This window comes from Pseudopodoces humilis, chromosome 9, assembly GCF_049639895.1.
Source record: "Pseudopodoces humilis isolate 2021_Gansu_Grassland_sample_001 chromosome 9, ASM4963989v1, whole genome shotgun sequence".
In the NCBI taxonomy this organism is placed as follows: domain Eukaryota; kingdom Metazoa; phylum Chordata; class Aves; order Passeriformes; family Paridae; genus Pseudopodoces; species Pseudopodoces humilis.
The window spans coordinates 35,740,952-35,756,705 of record NC_142208.1 but is presented as its reverse complement, the minus strand read 5'-3'; the positions used below and the strand labels follow the sequence as shown (position 1 = coordinate 35,756,705).

The following is a 15,754-nucleotide window of genomic DNA, read 5'->3' as shown; positions in this document are numbered from 1 at the left end:
CGGCCGGCAGGAGCACAGCCGGACCGGACCGGACCGGACACAGCCGGACGGGTCCCCGCTCGCCCCCCCGGCGCGCTCTCGGCTCCCAGGGCGCCCCCGGCCCGGTTCGGTCCCGTTACCTGCCGGCAGCCGTCGGGCAGCGCGGCCGGAGCGGCGGCTCTCGGGGGCAGCGCGGCCGGGCCGGGGCCGGGTTCGGGGCTCGGTGCCGCGTCGGGGCTCGGTCCCGGGTGGCTGTCGCGGCGCTGCCCCCCGACGGGTGTTGCCGTTCCGGAGGCAGCGAGCGAGGCGAAGTTCAGCGTCTTGTTGTCGAAGGCATCCTCCACGCTGCAGAACATCCCGCCGCGCTTCTGCCGCGGCCGCGGGCTGCCCGCACCCAGCCCCGCAAAGCAGGCGGGCAGAGGCTCCTGCTGCCGCCCCGACATGGGCCCGGCACCCCGCGCTCCGCTCCCGCAGCCGCTCGCCCTGCCGAGGAGAGCCCAGCGCCGCGTTAAGAGCCGCCCAAGGACCCCCCGCCCCTCCCGGTGCCCATCCACCCGTGTCTGTCCCCACGTACGAGCGGGAGGTGACATCTCCCTGCGTCTGTGATGGCAGAGACAGCGCGGGCTCGGCTGCCCCGGGGTGAACGCCCCCCTCCCGAGCCCTCCCGGGCATCTCCCGGTCCCCCAGGGTGGCCGGTGTCACAGCCCAGCTTCCCCATCCCCTCAACCCCAAACCAGTTCATCTCATTTGAAAGTTTAAAACGGATCTTTTTAATTAAAAGTTGACAATAATTTATGTATTTTACAAAGGAATAGAAAGTCTCTCGATATATATCATAGGAATCACAATACAAAAATATCTGTAAAATTCTCTACTCGATCGCTCCAGCCCCTGTCTTTGGGCTGTCGGTTGCTGTCGCAGCACTGAACCCAACGTTCTGTATTTTGGATATGACTCTGGAGTAGGATTAGAGGACACGGGTCACGGCACGCCAGCCAGTGGACCAAAACCCTCCCTTTTCTCTGCATTACGTTTTGCATAAGTTTACAATAGTCCCTTTTTATAAACTGTACAGCAAATCATACAGGGTTTAATACACATATTCACACGACGATTTCCTGAGTCGAAGCTAAATCTGTTCCTGTGCGCGCCCGCGCTGCCGGCGAGGGGCACAGGCTGCGAAGGAGCCGGCGTCGGTCCAGGGGCGTTTCTCCTCCTGGTCAGGAATTCTGTCCACAAGCCATGTAAGGCACTCAAGGAATCACTGAAGGCTACAGATATTGTAGAGCAGAATACTGGAAATTACAGCCACATCCTCCAGCAGCTTGAACAAGAAGTCCATCCACGCCTGGCACACCCACGGCGGGGGGTTTGGGGCGAGGGGCGGCCCGTGGCACCGCTGCTCCGGCTGCTGCACCCCACACCGGGCACGGAGGGGCTGCAGGAGCTGCCCAGGCCCCTGGCACTGCCCCACCACGGTCCTGGGCACTGGGGATGGTGTTTGTGAGAGATGCACAGGGGCCACAGCGAGCAGGCAGCAGCCGAGACACAACACAGCTCAGCCTGGCCCAGGCCAGGAACAAACTCCTCACAGAGCCCAGCCTGGCCCTGGGCCACCAAAACTCCTCACAGAGCCCAGCCTGGCCCTGGGCCACCAAAACTCCTCACAGAGCTGAGCCCAGCCTGGTCCTGGGCCACCAAAACTCCTCACAGAGCCCAGCCTGGCCCTGGGCCACCAAAACTCCTCACAGAGCTGAGCCCAGCCTGGTCCTGGGCCACCAAAACTCCTCACAGAGCTGAGCCCAGCCTGGCCCTGGGCCACCAAAACTCCTCACAGAGCCCAGCCTGGCCCTGGGCCACCAAAACTCCTCACAGAGCTGAGCCCAGCCTGGCCCTGGGCCACCAAAACTCCTCACAGAGCCCAGCCTGGCCCTGGGCCGCCAAAACTCCTCACAGAGCTGAGCCCAGCCTGGCTCTGGGTCACCAAAACTCCTCACAGAGCCCGGTGGGATGTGGGCAGCGAGTGGGACCAGCAGGATCCTTCCCAGAGAGCGAGGGAGCACATGGATGGCAATCTCCTGTCTGTGCATTTAAACGGAGGAAACAGTTCTGAAAACATTCTTTGAGCCATTTTTTCTTTCCTATGTACAAAACTTCATACATATTTATAGTGACACAGAGATAAACACAATCCCTTATTTACACACAGACCTGTCCTGTACAATTTGCTTTGTACTTAAAACCCCCAGGATTAAAGAAGTTAATCAGAAAGCAGAACTGATATTTGAGACACATGAACACACCAGGCAAGAGCATGTCCTGAATGAAGAGCCATGAGATGGACTCAAGCCACTTCCTAACATGCCCTTTGTCACATCAACCACCACCTGCAGGGCTTCCAGGAAATACAGGATTTTAAGACATGAAGTATTTCAGTAGAACTCAAAGTAGACCCATTTTAGGCGTGAAGTGCAGAAGCAAAGATGCAGCTCATCCCAGAATCCCAGCACTGGTATTGGTATCTGGTAGAATCGGAGCTTGTTAAATCAATTCCATGATAGAATCATATGTTGATATCAAAATGCACAACCTTGGCCTTAAAACATCGTATCCCTTCAGTTCAAACATCACACTTGTCTGACCAACTCACTTCCTTCTGTTTCTGCAGCTGAGCTCCCTGTGCTGGGTTTAAACATGGTCGATGTACAAGTGCAGGAAGAGGTTGAAGAATTTCAGTATCAAGGGGTTTTCTTCACAGCTTTATCAACTCCAGCGGCACAGGTACCTACAGAATAAAATAAACACGAGGTTTAACTACAGCTGTGGTTCTCTCCTCCACATAGGATTTTTAATCCCAAAATCTACAACATTTCCATTCCATAGGTTGTGCTGGGTTGTGTTAAGCAGCTCTCAGTTAAGTCTAAGTTGGAGTAGGCTTAGCCAGTTCCTGTGTTTTCCCTGAAAGAGATAATTTATTAAATGTTAAATATACTGTTTTCTCTAGGCTGTGCCACACATCAAATCATTCCTTTTCCTTTAAGCAATACTCCCCTAGCAGTCTTGGGTTACAATCAGAATATGGTGATGATAGCGATGAATGACGAATTTAAAACATCTGACAGACTCTGCGGGGATGAGTTAATAACCCCGGAGCCGAATTCGCCCGGCTCAGGGGAGGAGATAAGGATGCGGTGGGTGGGAGGGGGCTGTGGCCCTGAGCCTTCCCGTGTGCCCTCCTTGGCCCCGTGTCCCTGTTCCCAAATCCCAAATCCCAAATCCCAAATCCCAAATCCCAAATCCCAAATCCCACCCTGCAGCGCCAGGGGGAAGGGAATTCCTGGGGAGCGCACTTGGGAAGCAGCACAGCCCAGCCCACGGCTGGAAAGGAGAATCCCTCATTCCCCGTCCCTTCTCCGTGCCCTGTTCCATCTCTCCTCTCCCCCTGGCCTCGGCAGCAGCTGAATCCCCTCCTGGCGCAGCCCCTGCGCTGTGCGGGGAAAGGATTAACCCTTCGCAGCCCGCCCGGCAGGGCAGAGAGTCCCGGACTGCCTTGGGCTGGAAGGACCCTGGAGCTCATCTCCAGCCCTGGGCAGGGACACCTTCCCCGGGCCAGGTCCTGCAGCTCAGGGGGCTCCTCTGTGCCCCCGGACACGGTGATGCTGCTCACAGGCAGCACCCCAGGAATTTCAGCAGCAGCTCCTGGGAAGAGACCGAGAGGTAAAGGGCAGAAGAGGAAGCGGGGGTGGCTAACACGGGATTTTCCAGATGCCGCTTTGCTTTAGAGCCCTGCCCGTCAGAGCCCGGAGCTCTGTCACATCTGGAGCTCCGGAGAGCTCGGGCAAAAGGCACAGTCACCCCTCCCTCACCCCGCCAGGGACAGGCAATTGTTCCAGAAAGCTGTAAAAATGGGACAAAGCTTTTCAACCGCGGTAACTGATGGAGCGCTAATATCTGTGCATCTGAGCATTCACGGCTTGTGGAAAACAGCGGCTTTGCTGACTAGAACAATGCAGGAATGTAATTCTTCAAAGATTACAGATCAAATTGCATGTGAGAAAGGAATCACAAAACCCCAGAATGGTTTGACCCCAAATCCCCCCCATCCCACCCAGCCATGGCAGGGACACCTTCCCCTGTCCCAGCTGCTCCAGCCCCAATGTCCAGCCTGGCCTTGGGCACTGCCAGGGATCCAGGGGCAGCCCCAGCTGCTCTGGGCACCTGTGCCAGGGCCTGCCCACCCTGCCAGGGAGAATTTCTTCCAAATGTCTGAGCTAAACTTCCCCTGTTTCAGTTTGAACCCATTACTCCTTGTCCTGTCACGACAGTTGATGAAGAACGATCACCTTCATCAGCACAGCCTCTTACCAAGGCTCCAAGGAAGGAGATGCATATTTACACATTCATCTTTATCTAGATATTTACATGCTTATTTTTATATAAATGTATTTATTTAGATATATCACCAGGGATCATGTGCCTGAGGGAGGCACCTGACAGCATCCTGGGCTGCTGGGAAAAGGTGGGACAAGTTTGGGGAGTAAGGAAAAGGCACCAAAACCACCAGACAGCTCTTGGACTGGCCAAGTTAATGCCTCACTGACCCTTAAGCAGAGTTACCAGCAGGTGAAGCCATGCTGGAGGTGTCTCTAAGGCAGCTCAGCCCTCTCTCCCCAAAGATTCTGCCTGGATGAGCCTGAGGTTCTTCATCACCTGCTAAACTTGAATCCAGCCTGGAATCCAGCTTGGGACACACCTTGGGGACATGGCTGCTGCCTGGGAGGTGTCAGTGGGACAATGAATCATTCCCTGGGATCCATGTGATGGGAAAGAGCGGATCAGAGAGCCCTTGACCATACACCGTGGCCTCGGGGGCTGGATCCCATCCTCACCTGGGACCCCAGAAGCCCCCACGAGGTGGGAATGCAGAATCCCTCATCTTCCCACTCATGCCCCATGTTGAGAGTAAACAGGTGGAATTTCATGTCCATGTACAGAACAGTGGGGTAGACTTGGCTTCCTTGCCTTTTCCCCTTCCTCTCCCACTGGATTCACACAGTTCAGGGACAGTTCAGGGACAGATCAGGGACACTTCAGGGACAGTTCAGGGACGGTTCAGGGACAGTTCAGGGACACTTCAGGGACAGTTCAGGGATGGTTCAGGGACGGTTCAGGGACAGATCAGGGACAGATCAGGGACAGTTCAGGGACAGATCAGGGACAGTTCAGGGACAGTTCAGGGACAGATCAGGGACAGTTCAGGGATGGTTCAGGGACAGTTCAGGGACAGTTCAGGGACAGTTCAGGGATGGTTCAGGGATGGTTCAGGGACGGTTCAGGGACAGATCAGGGACAGATCAGGGACAGATCAGGGACAGATCAGGGACAGTTCAGGGACAGATCAGGGATGGTTCAGGGACAGTTCAGGGACAGTTCAGGGACACTTCAGGGACGGTTCAGGGACAGTTCAGGGACAGTTCAGGGACAGTTCAGGGACAGATCAGGGACAGTTCAGGGACAGTTCAGGGACACTTCAGGGACAGTTCAGGGACAGTTCAGGGACAGATCAGGGACAGTTCAGGGATGGTTCAGGGACAGTTCAGGGACAGTTCAGGGACAGTTCAGGGACAGATCAGGGACAGTTCAGGGATGGTTCAGGGACAGTTCAGGGACAGTTCAGGGACACTTCAGGGACGGTTCAGGGACAGTTCAGGGACAGTTCAGGGACACTTCAGGGACGGTTCAGGGACGGTTCAGGGACAGTTCAGGGACAGATCAGGGACAGTTCAGGGATGGTTCAGGGAGAGTTCAGGGATGGTTCAGGGATGGTTCAGGGACAGTTCAGGGATGGTTCAGGGATGGTTCAGGGATGGTTCAGGGACAGATCAGGGACAGTTCAGGGATGGTTCAGGGATGGTTCAGGGACAGATCAGGGACAGATCAGGGACAGTTCAGGGGGAGCAGGTCACCAGAACAGGTGAGGCAGCAAATGCAGGCTGACACCTCAGCCTCCCCTGCAGCTGCTCCCAGGAAAGGCATGGGGGTGACATCGGGGGGACACTGGCCCTGGTCCCACCCCACAGGAACACGGGGCTGCAGGTGACAGCACCACCCCATCCTGCTGAACACCCTGCAGGAACACCCTGCTGAACACCCTGCTGAACACCCTGCTGAACACCCTGCAGGAACACCCTGCTGAACACCCTGCTGAACACCCTGCTGAACACTCTGCTGAACACCCTGCAGGAACACCCTGCAGGAACACCCTGCTGAACACCCTGCAGGAACACCCTGCTGAACACCCTGCAGGAACACCCTGCAGGAACACCCTGCTGAACACCCTGCTGAACACCCTGCAGGAACACCCTGCAGGAACACCCTGCTGAACACCCTGCTGAACACCCTGCAGGAACACCCTGCTGAACACCCTGCTGAACACCCTGCTGAACACCCTGCAGGAACACCCTGCTGAACACCCTGCAGGAACACCCTGCTGAACACCCTGCTGAACACCCTGCTCGTGCCTGCCCCACCTCTCCACAGCAGCTTTTGGGAACAGCCGCACAGAGCCCTGTCAGAACCCGGCTCTTGATGAATTTCCAGCTGTTCCCATTCTCCAGGTGTGTGTGGGAAGGGGAGAATTGTGGCTTGGATTTGAGGATGTGAGGATTTCACAGTCCCCTCCGGCAGTGACAGCCCCGATTTGCTGTACCCGGGGATGTTCACAGCATCCTCGTTTATAACAAGGAGCAAAGAGCCCCCCTGGTGATCGTCTTCACAAAAAGCCATTGACAGAACAGCATTTCCATCTGCTGCAGCACATCTGCATCAGGCCAGCGCAGCCTCAGTGACTTGGACAGGTTCTCCTTTCCTGGGGAGCTTTCTCTGGGATTTCTGCTGACCTGGAGCTGCAGAAATATCACTGGGCACCCCAACCCCCTCCTCGGCAGGGGCCATTTGCACAAACGTTAATTTACAAACAGAATGCAATCTTTAAAAAAGCTAACTTTATGATAGATTTTCCAACTGAGTCATTCTTCAGGCTAACACTGGGTTTGGTAAACTACAAAAATTCCTGTCATTATTTGCAAGAGCTCAGCAAGACCCAAAGTAAGGAGGGGAACCCTTCAGCTGTGATGAGGACTGAAGCTGCTCTGCCCAGGAGTGCTTTGGGGAATGAAAGGAGAAATGAATGATTATCTTTAAAAGCAGCTTGGTGGAGCAGGCTTTCACCCTGCCAGTCCCAGTGGAGTTTTCTTTCTGAGAGCAAGCTGAGGATGGAAGGCACTGTGGTCTTGAGGGGGAAGCACACAGGACACCAAATTGCTGCTGCTGCTGCACAAATTCACACTCCAAAAAAGCTCTTCTCTACTTCCCACAGAAATAGGAACACCCATAAAAATGATCTGAGGGAAGGCTGGATGGGACTTGGAGCGAGCTGGGATACTGGGAGGTGTCCCTGCCCATGGCAGGGGTGGAGTGGGATGACCTTGAATGTCCCTCCCAACCCAAACCACTCTGGGATTCTGTGCTGTGTGATACCCCTGCAGCAACGCAGCAGTGGGAGTTCTTCACTTGTAGAGAGGATAAATGAAAGGCTGGTCCCACACCCTGCCCAGGAAGCACAACCAAAAGCTCCTGCTCTAATGAACCAGATGTTTTGCTTAGAAGGAAAACCCCAGCTGCTCTGTGTCCAAGTGTTCTCCCCTGGGATTTGGCAAAACCGTGAAGGAGCAGCTCCTGCAGAGCCAGAGATGTCTGGGCTGAGCAGGGGGATGAGCGAGCTCAGAGCTGGCTGCAGCCTCGTCCAGCAGCAGCCAGACAGGCACTCCTGCCCCAGGGCCTCCATCTCATCCTGCCTCAGCCACAAATTCAGGCTGACATTGTCATTTCCCTGCATTTCAGTCTGCAGCAGCCCCTGAGACAGCGCAGCAGAAACGCCGTGCAAGGAGACACCCCACGCTTTTATACAAATTGACAAGTATTAACCCTCTGGAAATCTCCTCATTACTGCTGAGCCCAACCCTGCTCTGCACGGGAGAGAAACCTGCAGCATTTACAGCTCACTAAAAGGGAGTGAGAGCTCCTTATCCCCTGTGCCTTCCCAGGGATGCCTTTGCTCAGTGGCAGTCTCCTTGAAGGCCTGAATCTCCCCCACACCTCACTTTGAACAAGGATGTCTGGGGTCACCCTGCACAGCAAAGACTCGCCAATTAGCATTTTACTGCTGGAGCTCATTAGTGCCCCTGCAGAGGAAATCATTCCCAGAGTGCCTGAGTGCTCACACAAAATAAATAAATAAAATAAATAAACAAAATAAAATAAATGCTGCTCAAAATAAAGCCAGCATTTGTTACTGTATCCCTCTGAAATGTAACACCTAAATTACTGCAGTAAAACAGCAATAATTAAAGTTTACATCAAGACTCTGGTAATTTCAATACCAAATTCAGTATTTCCTTTGTTACCCCCTGAAGTATTTTAACCCAAGTGAGAGGGACCAGCAGGTGAGGGAGTTCCAGAGCACACAGAATCCCAGGATAAAGGGGTTTCCAGTGAGCAGCCCATCTTACCTGCCCGGAGCTCGGATCCCTTCCTGCCCTGTGCTCCTGGGGAACGGGACCTTGGCTGCCAGCAGCATCTCACTCCTGGTTCCTCGTGCCTGGCCCCACATTGCTGTGCCTGGCTGAGATCCCACGGGGTCAGTCACACTCTGGAATTTCTCCTGGATTTTCCCCTCTTCACCTGTTTTCCTAGAGGATTTTTTTCCTTCCTGGTTCCTGTGCCAGCCTCCCGGGCTCTGTGGGACTTGTGCTCCCCTTCCCCGAGGTGAGGACATTTTCCAGGTGACAACTTCTGCTCCCTCTTGCTGCCTCTCCCAGCCCAGTGCATGTGGATCAGGGATAATCTGCTTTAGTTCACTCTTTTCCAGGTTGAACGTTTTGCTGGGACAGTGTTAAGCCTTTTGTCGTTGTTCAGGGACGGCCAATTATAAATTATTGCATCAATTTTCTCGTCATGGTTTACTGACATTTAAAAAAAAAAAGTACAGCTTGAATTTCCTGAATGTTGCTTTAAGGTTTTTCCTAAAACTGGGCTTGTGGGATATTCAACAAAGCACGGGACATACCCTGTGCAACGAAGAAACACCTTGGAACAAACCACTTCATTTTCATTCATTTTCACTATTTTCATTCATATTCATCTTTTCACGAGCTGCTCCTCTGGAACACCTCCTACAATCTTCTTTCAGGACAGATTTTTGAAGAGCTGTGGGTAACAAACACGTGTGGCATACGAACAGGACACGGGCACTTCTGCACAGAAGCAATTTGCCACCTGCTTAGCAGGGAATGGGAATCAATTCAGCGTATCTGAATCAGTGGTGTGCTCCTGCCAGAGCCTGGCCAGCTCCAGGACAGGAGGAGCAGAGCTCCTGCCCTGCCCTGCTGGCTCAGTTCTGTCCTCTGCAATCCCCCCGGGGGGATTTCGGGGCTCACACAGCCCCCAGGTGCCGCAGCCTGCGCCTCCCATGGCCAGCAGCAGAGGGTGAGACACATCTGGGGGTGTGGAAAGGACAAAGTCTCCGTGTGGGGCTTGGGAAGCAGGGCTGTCCCTCCGGGAAGAACAGCAGGAGCAGCTGCAGTGGCCTCAGGGGGCTGAAACAAGAGAGAAACGGGAATCAAAGAAAAGCCCACCTGGGCAAAAATAACATTCACAAAACTTCTGTGAGCTCCTGTTCATAATTATCTGCTGAAATGTACACTGATAAAAAAGGGTTTGTGATCTATTCCATTTATGTTGTTACTGGGTAGTGCTTCCCTCCAGGCCATCCATGCTGTGGTCATTTCTGGCAGCACACACAGAAATATGGCAATTTATTTACATGGGAAAAGGGGATTCAGGGAGTCCCTGGGGCCCTATGGCACAATGCCTGGAGGAACACACCCTAAGAAATGCCACGTTCCCCCAAACCCACCTGGCTGCTGTCCTGGGGGCAGGACAGGCTCTCTAGATGTGCAGGGAGGATTTCCATGGGCCTCCAGCTGAGGAACCCCTGATGCAGCCAGAGGAATCACCCCACACTGGCTGTTTTCCCTGCCTTGATAGAGGTTTCCTTGCTTTTAAGCCTGCTTAATGTTTCCTTGTCTTATTTTTTCCTCCTCTAAAGAAGGAAATTCTGTTTGGCAAGTTTTTGCCTGCTGGTGTCCAGGTTTCACTTTTTTTAAAAGGATTTGGAGATTTCCATTTAGGCATTCTCTGGGATGCCCAAGAGACCCTTCAGTCCTGCTGATACAGCAAAAGGAAGGTTCTGATGCTTTATGAGGAGAGGAGGAGAGAGCAGAGGAGACCCAAGGGCTTACCTTGTGCATGTGGCCTGAAGAACTATGACCAAAGAATGAAAGCTAAAGAGAAAAATAAAAACAAAAATAAAAACTGAAAAGGGGAGAGAAGAGAGGAAAAAATGGAAGAGAAGAAAGAGATTAAGAGTTTACAGTGTGTTTAACTGAGAAATAAGCTGTGGTTACAGACAGAGTGCAACAGAACTTTCAGGTGAGAAGAAATATGGAGTGTGAAGTGAAGTCTGAGTGCTCAGGGCTCAGCTTGGCTCACGAGAGCTCTGGTGTCCCTTGGGCTGGTGCCAGGGATCCCCTGCCCCTCTGAGCCCAGCCAGCCTCAGCCAGGGCTCAGGGGAAACGGGGGGAAACATCAGCTGAGTTCTCCTGACACCTCCAAACCCCTGCACCCAGCCCTGCTGGGGTCTGGGCTGTCTCAGGTGCTGCTCCAGCTCAGCCCTGCTGCACCCGAGCGTGGCCATCCCCCTGAAGGGTCAGGGTTTAGGGTTAGGGTTAGGGTCAGGATTAGGGTCAGGGTTAGGGTTAGGGTCAGGGTCAGGGTCAGGGTCAGGGTCAGGTTTAGGGTCAGGGTTTAGGGGTCAGGGTTAGGGTCAGGGTCAGGGTCAGGGTCAGGTTTAGGGTCAGGGTTAGGGTTAGGGTCAGGATTAGGGTCAGGGTTTAGGGGTTAGGGTCAGGGTTAGGGTCAGGGTCAGGGTTAGGGTCAGGGTCAGGGTCAGGGATAGGGTCAGGGTCAGGGTCAGGATTAGGGTCAGGGTCAGGGTCAGGTTTAGGGTCAGGGTCAGGGTCAGGGTCAGGGTCAGGTTTAGGGTCAGGGCACTCTGGGGTGGGACACTCTGAGCACTTTGGGCTGTGACAGCTCCACAGCAGCAGCCACAGCTGAGGGAGGAGAGCAGAGCCCCTGGTTCCTGCTGGGAAAAGCTGCTCCATGCTCTCATGTCCAGGGGCTGACAGGGGAGGGAAGGAGGGAGCAAAACCCCCAGCTCCTTCCCCAGAGCTCTGCTGCCTGAGCCCTCGGCTCTGCCCCTGCCCAGTCCTGCACCCAAGGGCAGCAGGAAGGAAGGACTCCATTCAACCCAGTTTAACCAGTTCACCTCCCCTCCTCAGAGGGACTGGTGCAAATGGAAACTCTTTTCCTGGAGCTGTCCCCCTGTCTCACAGCACTACACACACGAGCTGTCTCTAAGGTTGTTTCCTTGGCCCAGGTGAGATGGAGAATGGTCACGTGCACACACAGCAGCTGTTCATCTGCATCACCTTACCTTTTCCTCTAACTCTTTTATTTGTCTTTTTTGGCCTTCAATTCTTTCTTCTAGCTCTTTAATTCTCTGTCAGATTTCAAATAAAAAAATATTTATTAACCAACCAAATACAGATGTACCCAGAAGATGCATTAGCTTGGGGGATATACATTGTATGTGCTGTGCTTCTACCAAGGATAAATCGGGCATTAAGCTGTAGGTGAGACCTCTGTGACTGTCCCCGTGTGTGACAAAGCCAGGAAAGGCACGATGCCCGTGTGCAGGGACATCCAAAGCCCCTGTCCCGGCTTGGGACAGCTCCAGGAGAGGCTGGTGCTGCCAGGCCCTGCCCCACACCCACCTGCTGTGCGTGCTGAATGAGCTCCATCCTCTCCCGCAGGATTTGTGCGTCCCTCTCGCGGAGCTCACTCATCACCTGCCGCTTCCATTGCTCCACCGCGCTCTTCAGCTTCTCCTTCTCCTCTTCTGAAAGAAGTTCGGAAATTTTGGCTCCAGCTTCTTGCTGCAGGGCATCATAGAGCATGGCTTCTAATTCCAGAATTTGCTAATCAAAAACAATATAAATCTGTCAGCTCGACCTTGTCCCTGGTTGGGTGAGGAGTTTGTGAGGAACTGAACATCCGACCCTGAAAGGCAACGGGAGCAGTGGAGGGCTGAGCCTCCCCCACAGCACAGCAAGGAAAATCCATCCAGAGGGAAAAACCTGCAGGCTGCCTTCATCCCATGGGGCTCCAGCAGCACGGGAACCGGGACAGCCTCTGGGCCCAGCTTAGCTGCCCCACAAACACGGGGGAGTCACCTTCTCCTTCCTGGGGATGGGAGGTGGCCGTGGGGAGAGGAGGGAAAAGGAAAAAAACTAAAGGAAGGGGGAAAGGAAGAAGGGAGAGGGAAAAGGGAGAAGGAAAAATGTGAAAAGGAAGAGGGAGAAAGGAAAGAGGTTCATAAAAGACTCATTTTGTGAGTGACAGATGTTTTGGACATGTATTTTTCAGCTGCCCTTTCCCAGCTATCCTGCAGCAGCACCAGTCCATGCTCCTGCCAGAAGGAACAACTCCCTGCCGTGTGTGTGCAGCATTTTGTAGCACCCAGTGGAAAATGCCTCAGGGGAAGACATTCCCAGCCCCTCCTGTGGCAGAGCTGGCAGCTCCAAGGGGGTTTGTGCCCAGGAAATGTCCCTGTCCTGTAGCTCTGCTCCTCTGGGCTCACCGAGATGGAGAGGAATGGAATGCAGGAATGGACTGGCCACGCTGCCCTGGCCACTGAGCCTGGCTCCCTCCTGGAACTCAGGATAAAGGCTGTTCCCCCAGGCAAGCCCAGAGCGAGCTGAAATTTATTCCAGTTTGATCCAGAGCAGGAGAAAAGGCAGCAGCTGGTGGCTCCTCTGCACACCCCTCCCTGAGCTGGTGACATCTTGCAAAGCTTTCCATGGCCTCAAGAGAACCCCACTGCAACAGAATCATGGAATTGTTGAGGCTGGAAAAGCCCTCAAAGTCCCCCAGCAGTGCCAAGGCCATCACTAACCCCTGTCCCCAGGTGCCACATCCACACAGCCTTTAAATCCCCACTGGCTCTGCTGGGGTCATTCAGCTCAATTCAAAACCACAGCTGAGGCTGCTGCTGGTGTTTGGGTCCCAGCAGAGCCAGGGGAGCAGAATGCTCCCAGCAGAACAGCAGCTGCTGAACTGGTGAGAACTGGTGAGAACTGGTGAGAACTGGTGAGAACTGGTGAGAACTGATGAGAACTGGTGAGAACTGGTGAGAACTGGTGAGAACTGATGAGAACTGGTGAGAACTGGTGAGAACTGGTGAGAACTGCTGACCCTGCAGTCAGTGCTTCTGCCTGCTAATCATGCTGGCTCTGCCCCAGGGGGATCACGATTAGCTGCTCCTCATCTCCAGGGGCACAAAGGAAACGTGGAAATGAAGTGAATGTTATAAAGCAAAGGAGCTTTTTCCACTCCAATTCCAGGGCAGAACAAAGCTTCCTTTGCTGCTTTCGGGCTGCATTTGTGCCCTGGAGCAAAGCTGTGCCTGGGACATGTGTGGTGCCTTCAGAAAACACAGGAAAATGTAAATAACCCTCAGCCCCCCGTGCCTGTGCACACTCTGCACTCAGGGCTGCCCGTGAGCACACACAAACTGACAGAGCAGATGGAAACACAGAGCCCCAGCCTGGCCCTTACAGGCCATCCTGTTCCATCCCCTGGGCAGGGAAATTCCACTGAGGGGTGTTCCAGGGCCCAGACCACAGCTCAGGGGGCTTGTGTGCTTCCCAAGGTTTCCAAGATACAGCTCAGAATTCCGCAAAATCAGTCCTAAAAATCACCCACAGGACAGAAAATGTATGGAGCAAAAGCTCCCCCAAATGGTCCAAGACACAAGTAGACAACAGGATGCATAAACAGAGGAATAGAGAAACAGAGGCATAAATACTCATTGCTGCTCAGAAAGTGTAACTGAGCTCTAGGTTTATGTACAACTGGAAAAATGAGATAAACTGAGAGGAAGCTTTATGCCTTTTGTGGATATATATATATATATATATATAACCTTTCTCTCATTGATGGAAACAAGACAGCTGCTGGCTGCAAAGATGGGTGAAATGCCATAGGGTCAGCTAATGCTGAACCTGACTTAAAAGCTGTTTCATTTCAAATTTATACTTCCAGCTGCTCTGGTTACGGAGAGTGTAATCCAAAATCCTTGGATTTGCCTAGGCCAAAATATCTTTTTTTAAAATGTAAGACAAATTACTGAAAACCTGATTTCCTTATTGGTCCTTTACTGAAACTTTGTCTGAATCTAAAGTCATGCTGAGTAAGTCAGCATTCATGTCCTAACCCTGCAAGGGCCTCTGGAACCCAGGAATTCTGTTCATGAGGAAGTTGTGGCTAGCTGAGGGAGAGGATTTGCTGAGCTCTCGTGCCATGCAGCCCTGGGGACACTCCACAGCAGCACTGCCCGAGGCAGAGTTTCCTCACAGCACACATGGATTAGTGAGCTAATCCAGCTGTCCTAACTCAGCCACCACTGGAAACCCTCACCTTGTGAGCCTGGTCCAGGGACTGCTTCCTGAAGTCCAGCTCATCGTCCAGGTAGCCCTTCTGCTTGCTGAACAGCTCCTGGGGACCAAGCAAGGGGCTGTCAGTGACCAGCCCCAGGGCCCTGAGCCCTCCCTGGCCCTCCCCGGTACCTTCTCGTTCTCCAGGTCCAGCATCTTCTGCTGCAGGGCAGACTCTGTCACCTCGATCTGCTGGAGCCACTGAGGAGCAGAGAGCAGAGCCCAGCCTGAGCCCAGCCTGCCCTGGCACCTGGGCACTGCCAGCCCTCACAGCACAAGCTACACAGCAGAATTAACTGCAGCACTGAGCTGGTTTTCTGTCTGCTGCAGATGGAGAAGAGCCCAGTTCCAAAGGCTGTCCCTTCCCCTGACCCGGCTTGGTGAGCTCAGTAACATTTCACACTCTGCCTGCTCTGCTGCCCTGTCCCGAGCTGGGACACAGCCCAGCCCAGCCCCAGCTGCAGCTCCACAGCTCTGGGGACAGCTGTCCCCTCCCTCAGCAGGGATGCTCTCAGGCACAAAGAGGTGCTGTTACCTTTTCAGCCAGTGTGAGGACAGTCCTGGCCTGGATGATGACCACCTGCTCTTCGTTGGTCAGATTCTGCACCAAAAGCAGAGCACAATTACAACAAATCCCAGGCTCCTGGTACTAACCTGCTACTTGGCCACTGCTGTTCAAACACATCTGAAATTAAATATTTCTGAGGAACAATAAACTGAGGCAGAGAAAATTAATACTATAATACAAAATCACTGTAAAAGCCATTGTCACTATTCATTACCAATCCTTATCATACATAATTCTTCCCAAATTCTTGTATTTACCAAAAAGAAAAGGGACACTGGATCTATCTGCACCCAAGAGGGAATAAACACACACAGGCACAGGACAAGATCAAGCTCAGCACAAAGAGCCACGGGGAGAAGAGATGCAGTGATCATCCCAAGCACCATCCTCACTTTGTGCAGCCAAGTGATGATTTTGGGAGGCATTTATTGAGATCTGGCTATTCCATCCATCTTCCGTTGCTTTCTCAAAAAAATAAATCAAAGTACAGGGACTGGGCTGTGCATTTCACCCCAAGCTTCTGTGTGACCAG

At 53.4% G+C, this 15,754-nt stretch overlaps 1 protein-coding gene across 30 annotated transcripts in view; it reads right to left on the bottom strand.

Moving 5' to 3' along the window:
- Window positions 1–725: 725 nt before the first annotated feature.
- JAKMIP3 (Janus kinase and microtubule interacting protein 3) overlaps window positions 726–15,754 on the bottom strand; it is a 60,981-nt gene continuing 45,952 nt past the window's right edge. For 13 of the 30 annotated variants that reach the window (XR_015773270.1, XR_015773269.1, XR_015773273.1 and 10 more), the window contains 8 exons: window positions 15,190–15,255; window positions 14,787–14,855; window positions 14,638–14,715; window positions 11,934–12,137; window positions 11,594–11,659; window positions 10,341–10,382; window positions 8,550–9,635; window positions 726–2,764 (listed from right to left, as the gene is read on the bottom strand). Coding sequence is in view for 13 of the 30 variants with exons in the window: in XM_014257730.2 (XP_014113205.1) it covers window positions 10,363–10,413; window positions 11,594–11,659; window positions 11,934–12,137; window positions 14,638–14,715; window positions 14,787–14,855; window positions 15,190–15,255 (534 nt within the window). In the remaining 17 variants the exon portion in view is untranslated. Of the gene's footprint in view, window positions 2,765–8,549; window positions 9,636–10,340; window positions 10,414–11,593; window positions 11,660–11,933; window positions 12,138–14,637; window positions 14,716–14,786; window positions 14,856–15,189; window positions 15,256–15,754 lie in introns of those variants that run through there. The other 17 variants (XM_014257730.2, XM_005528852.3, XM_088059914.1 and 14 more) reach the window with 6 other exon arrangements.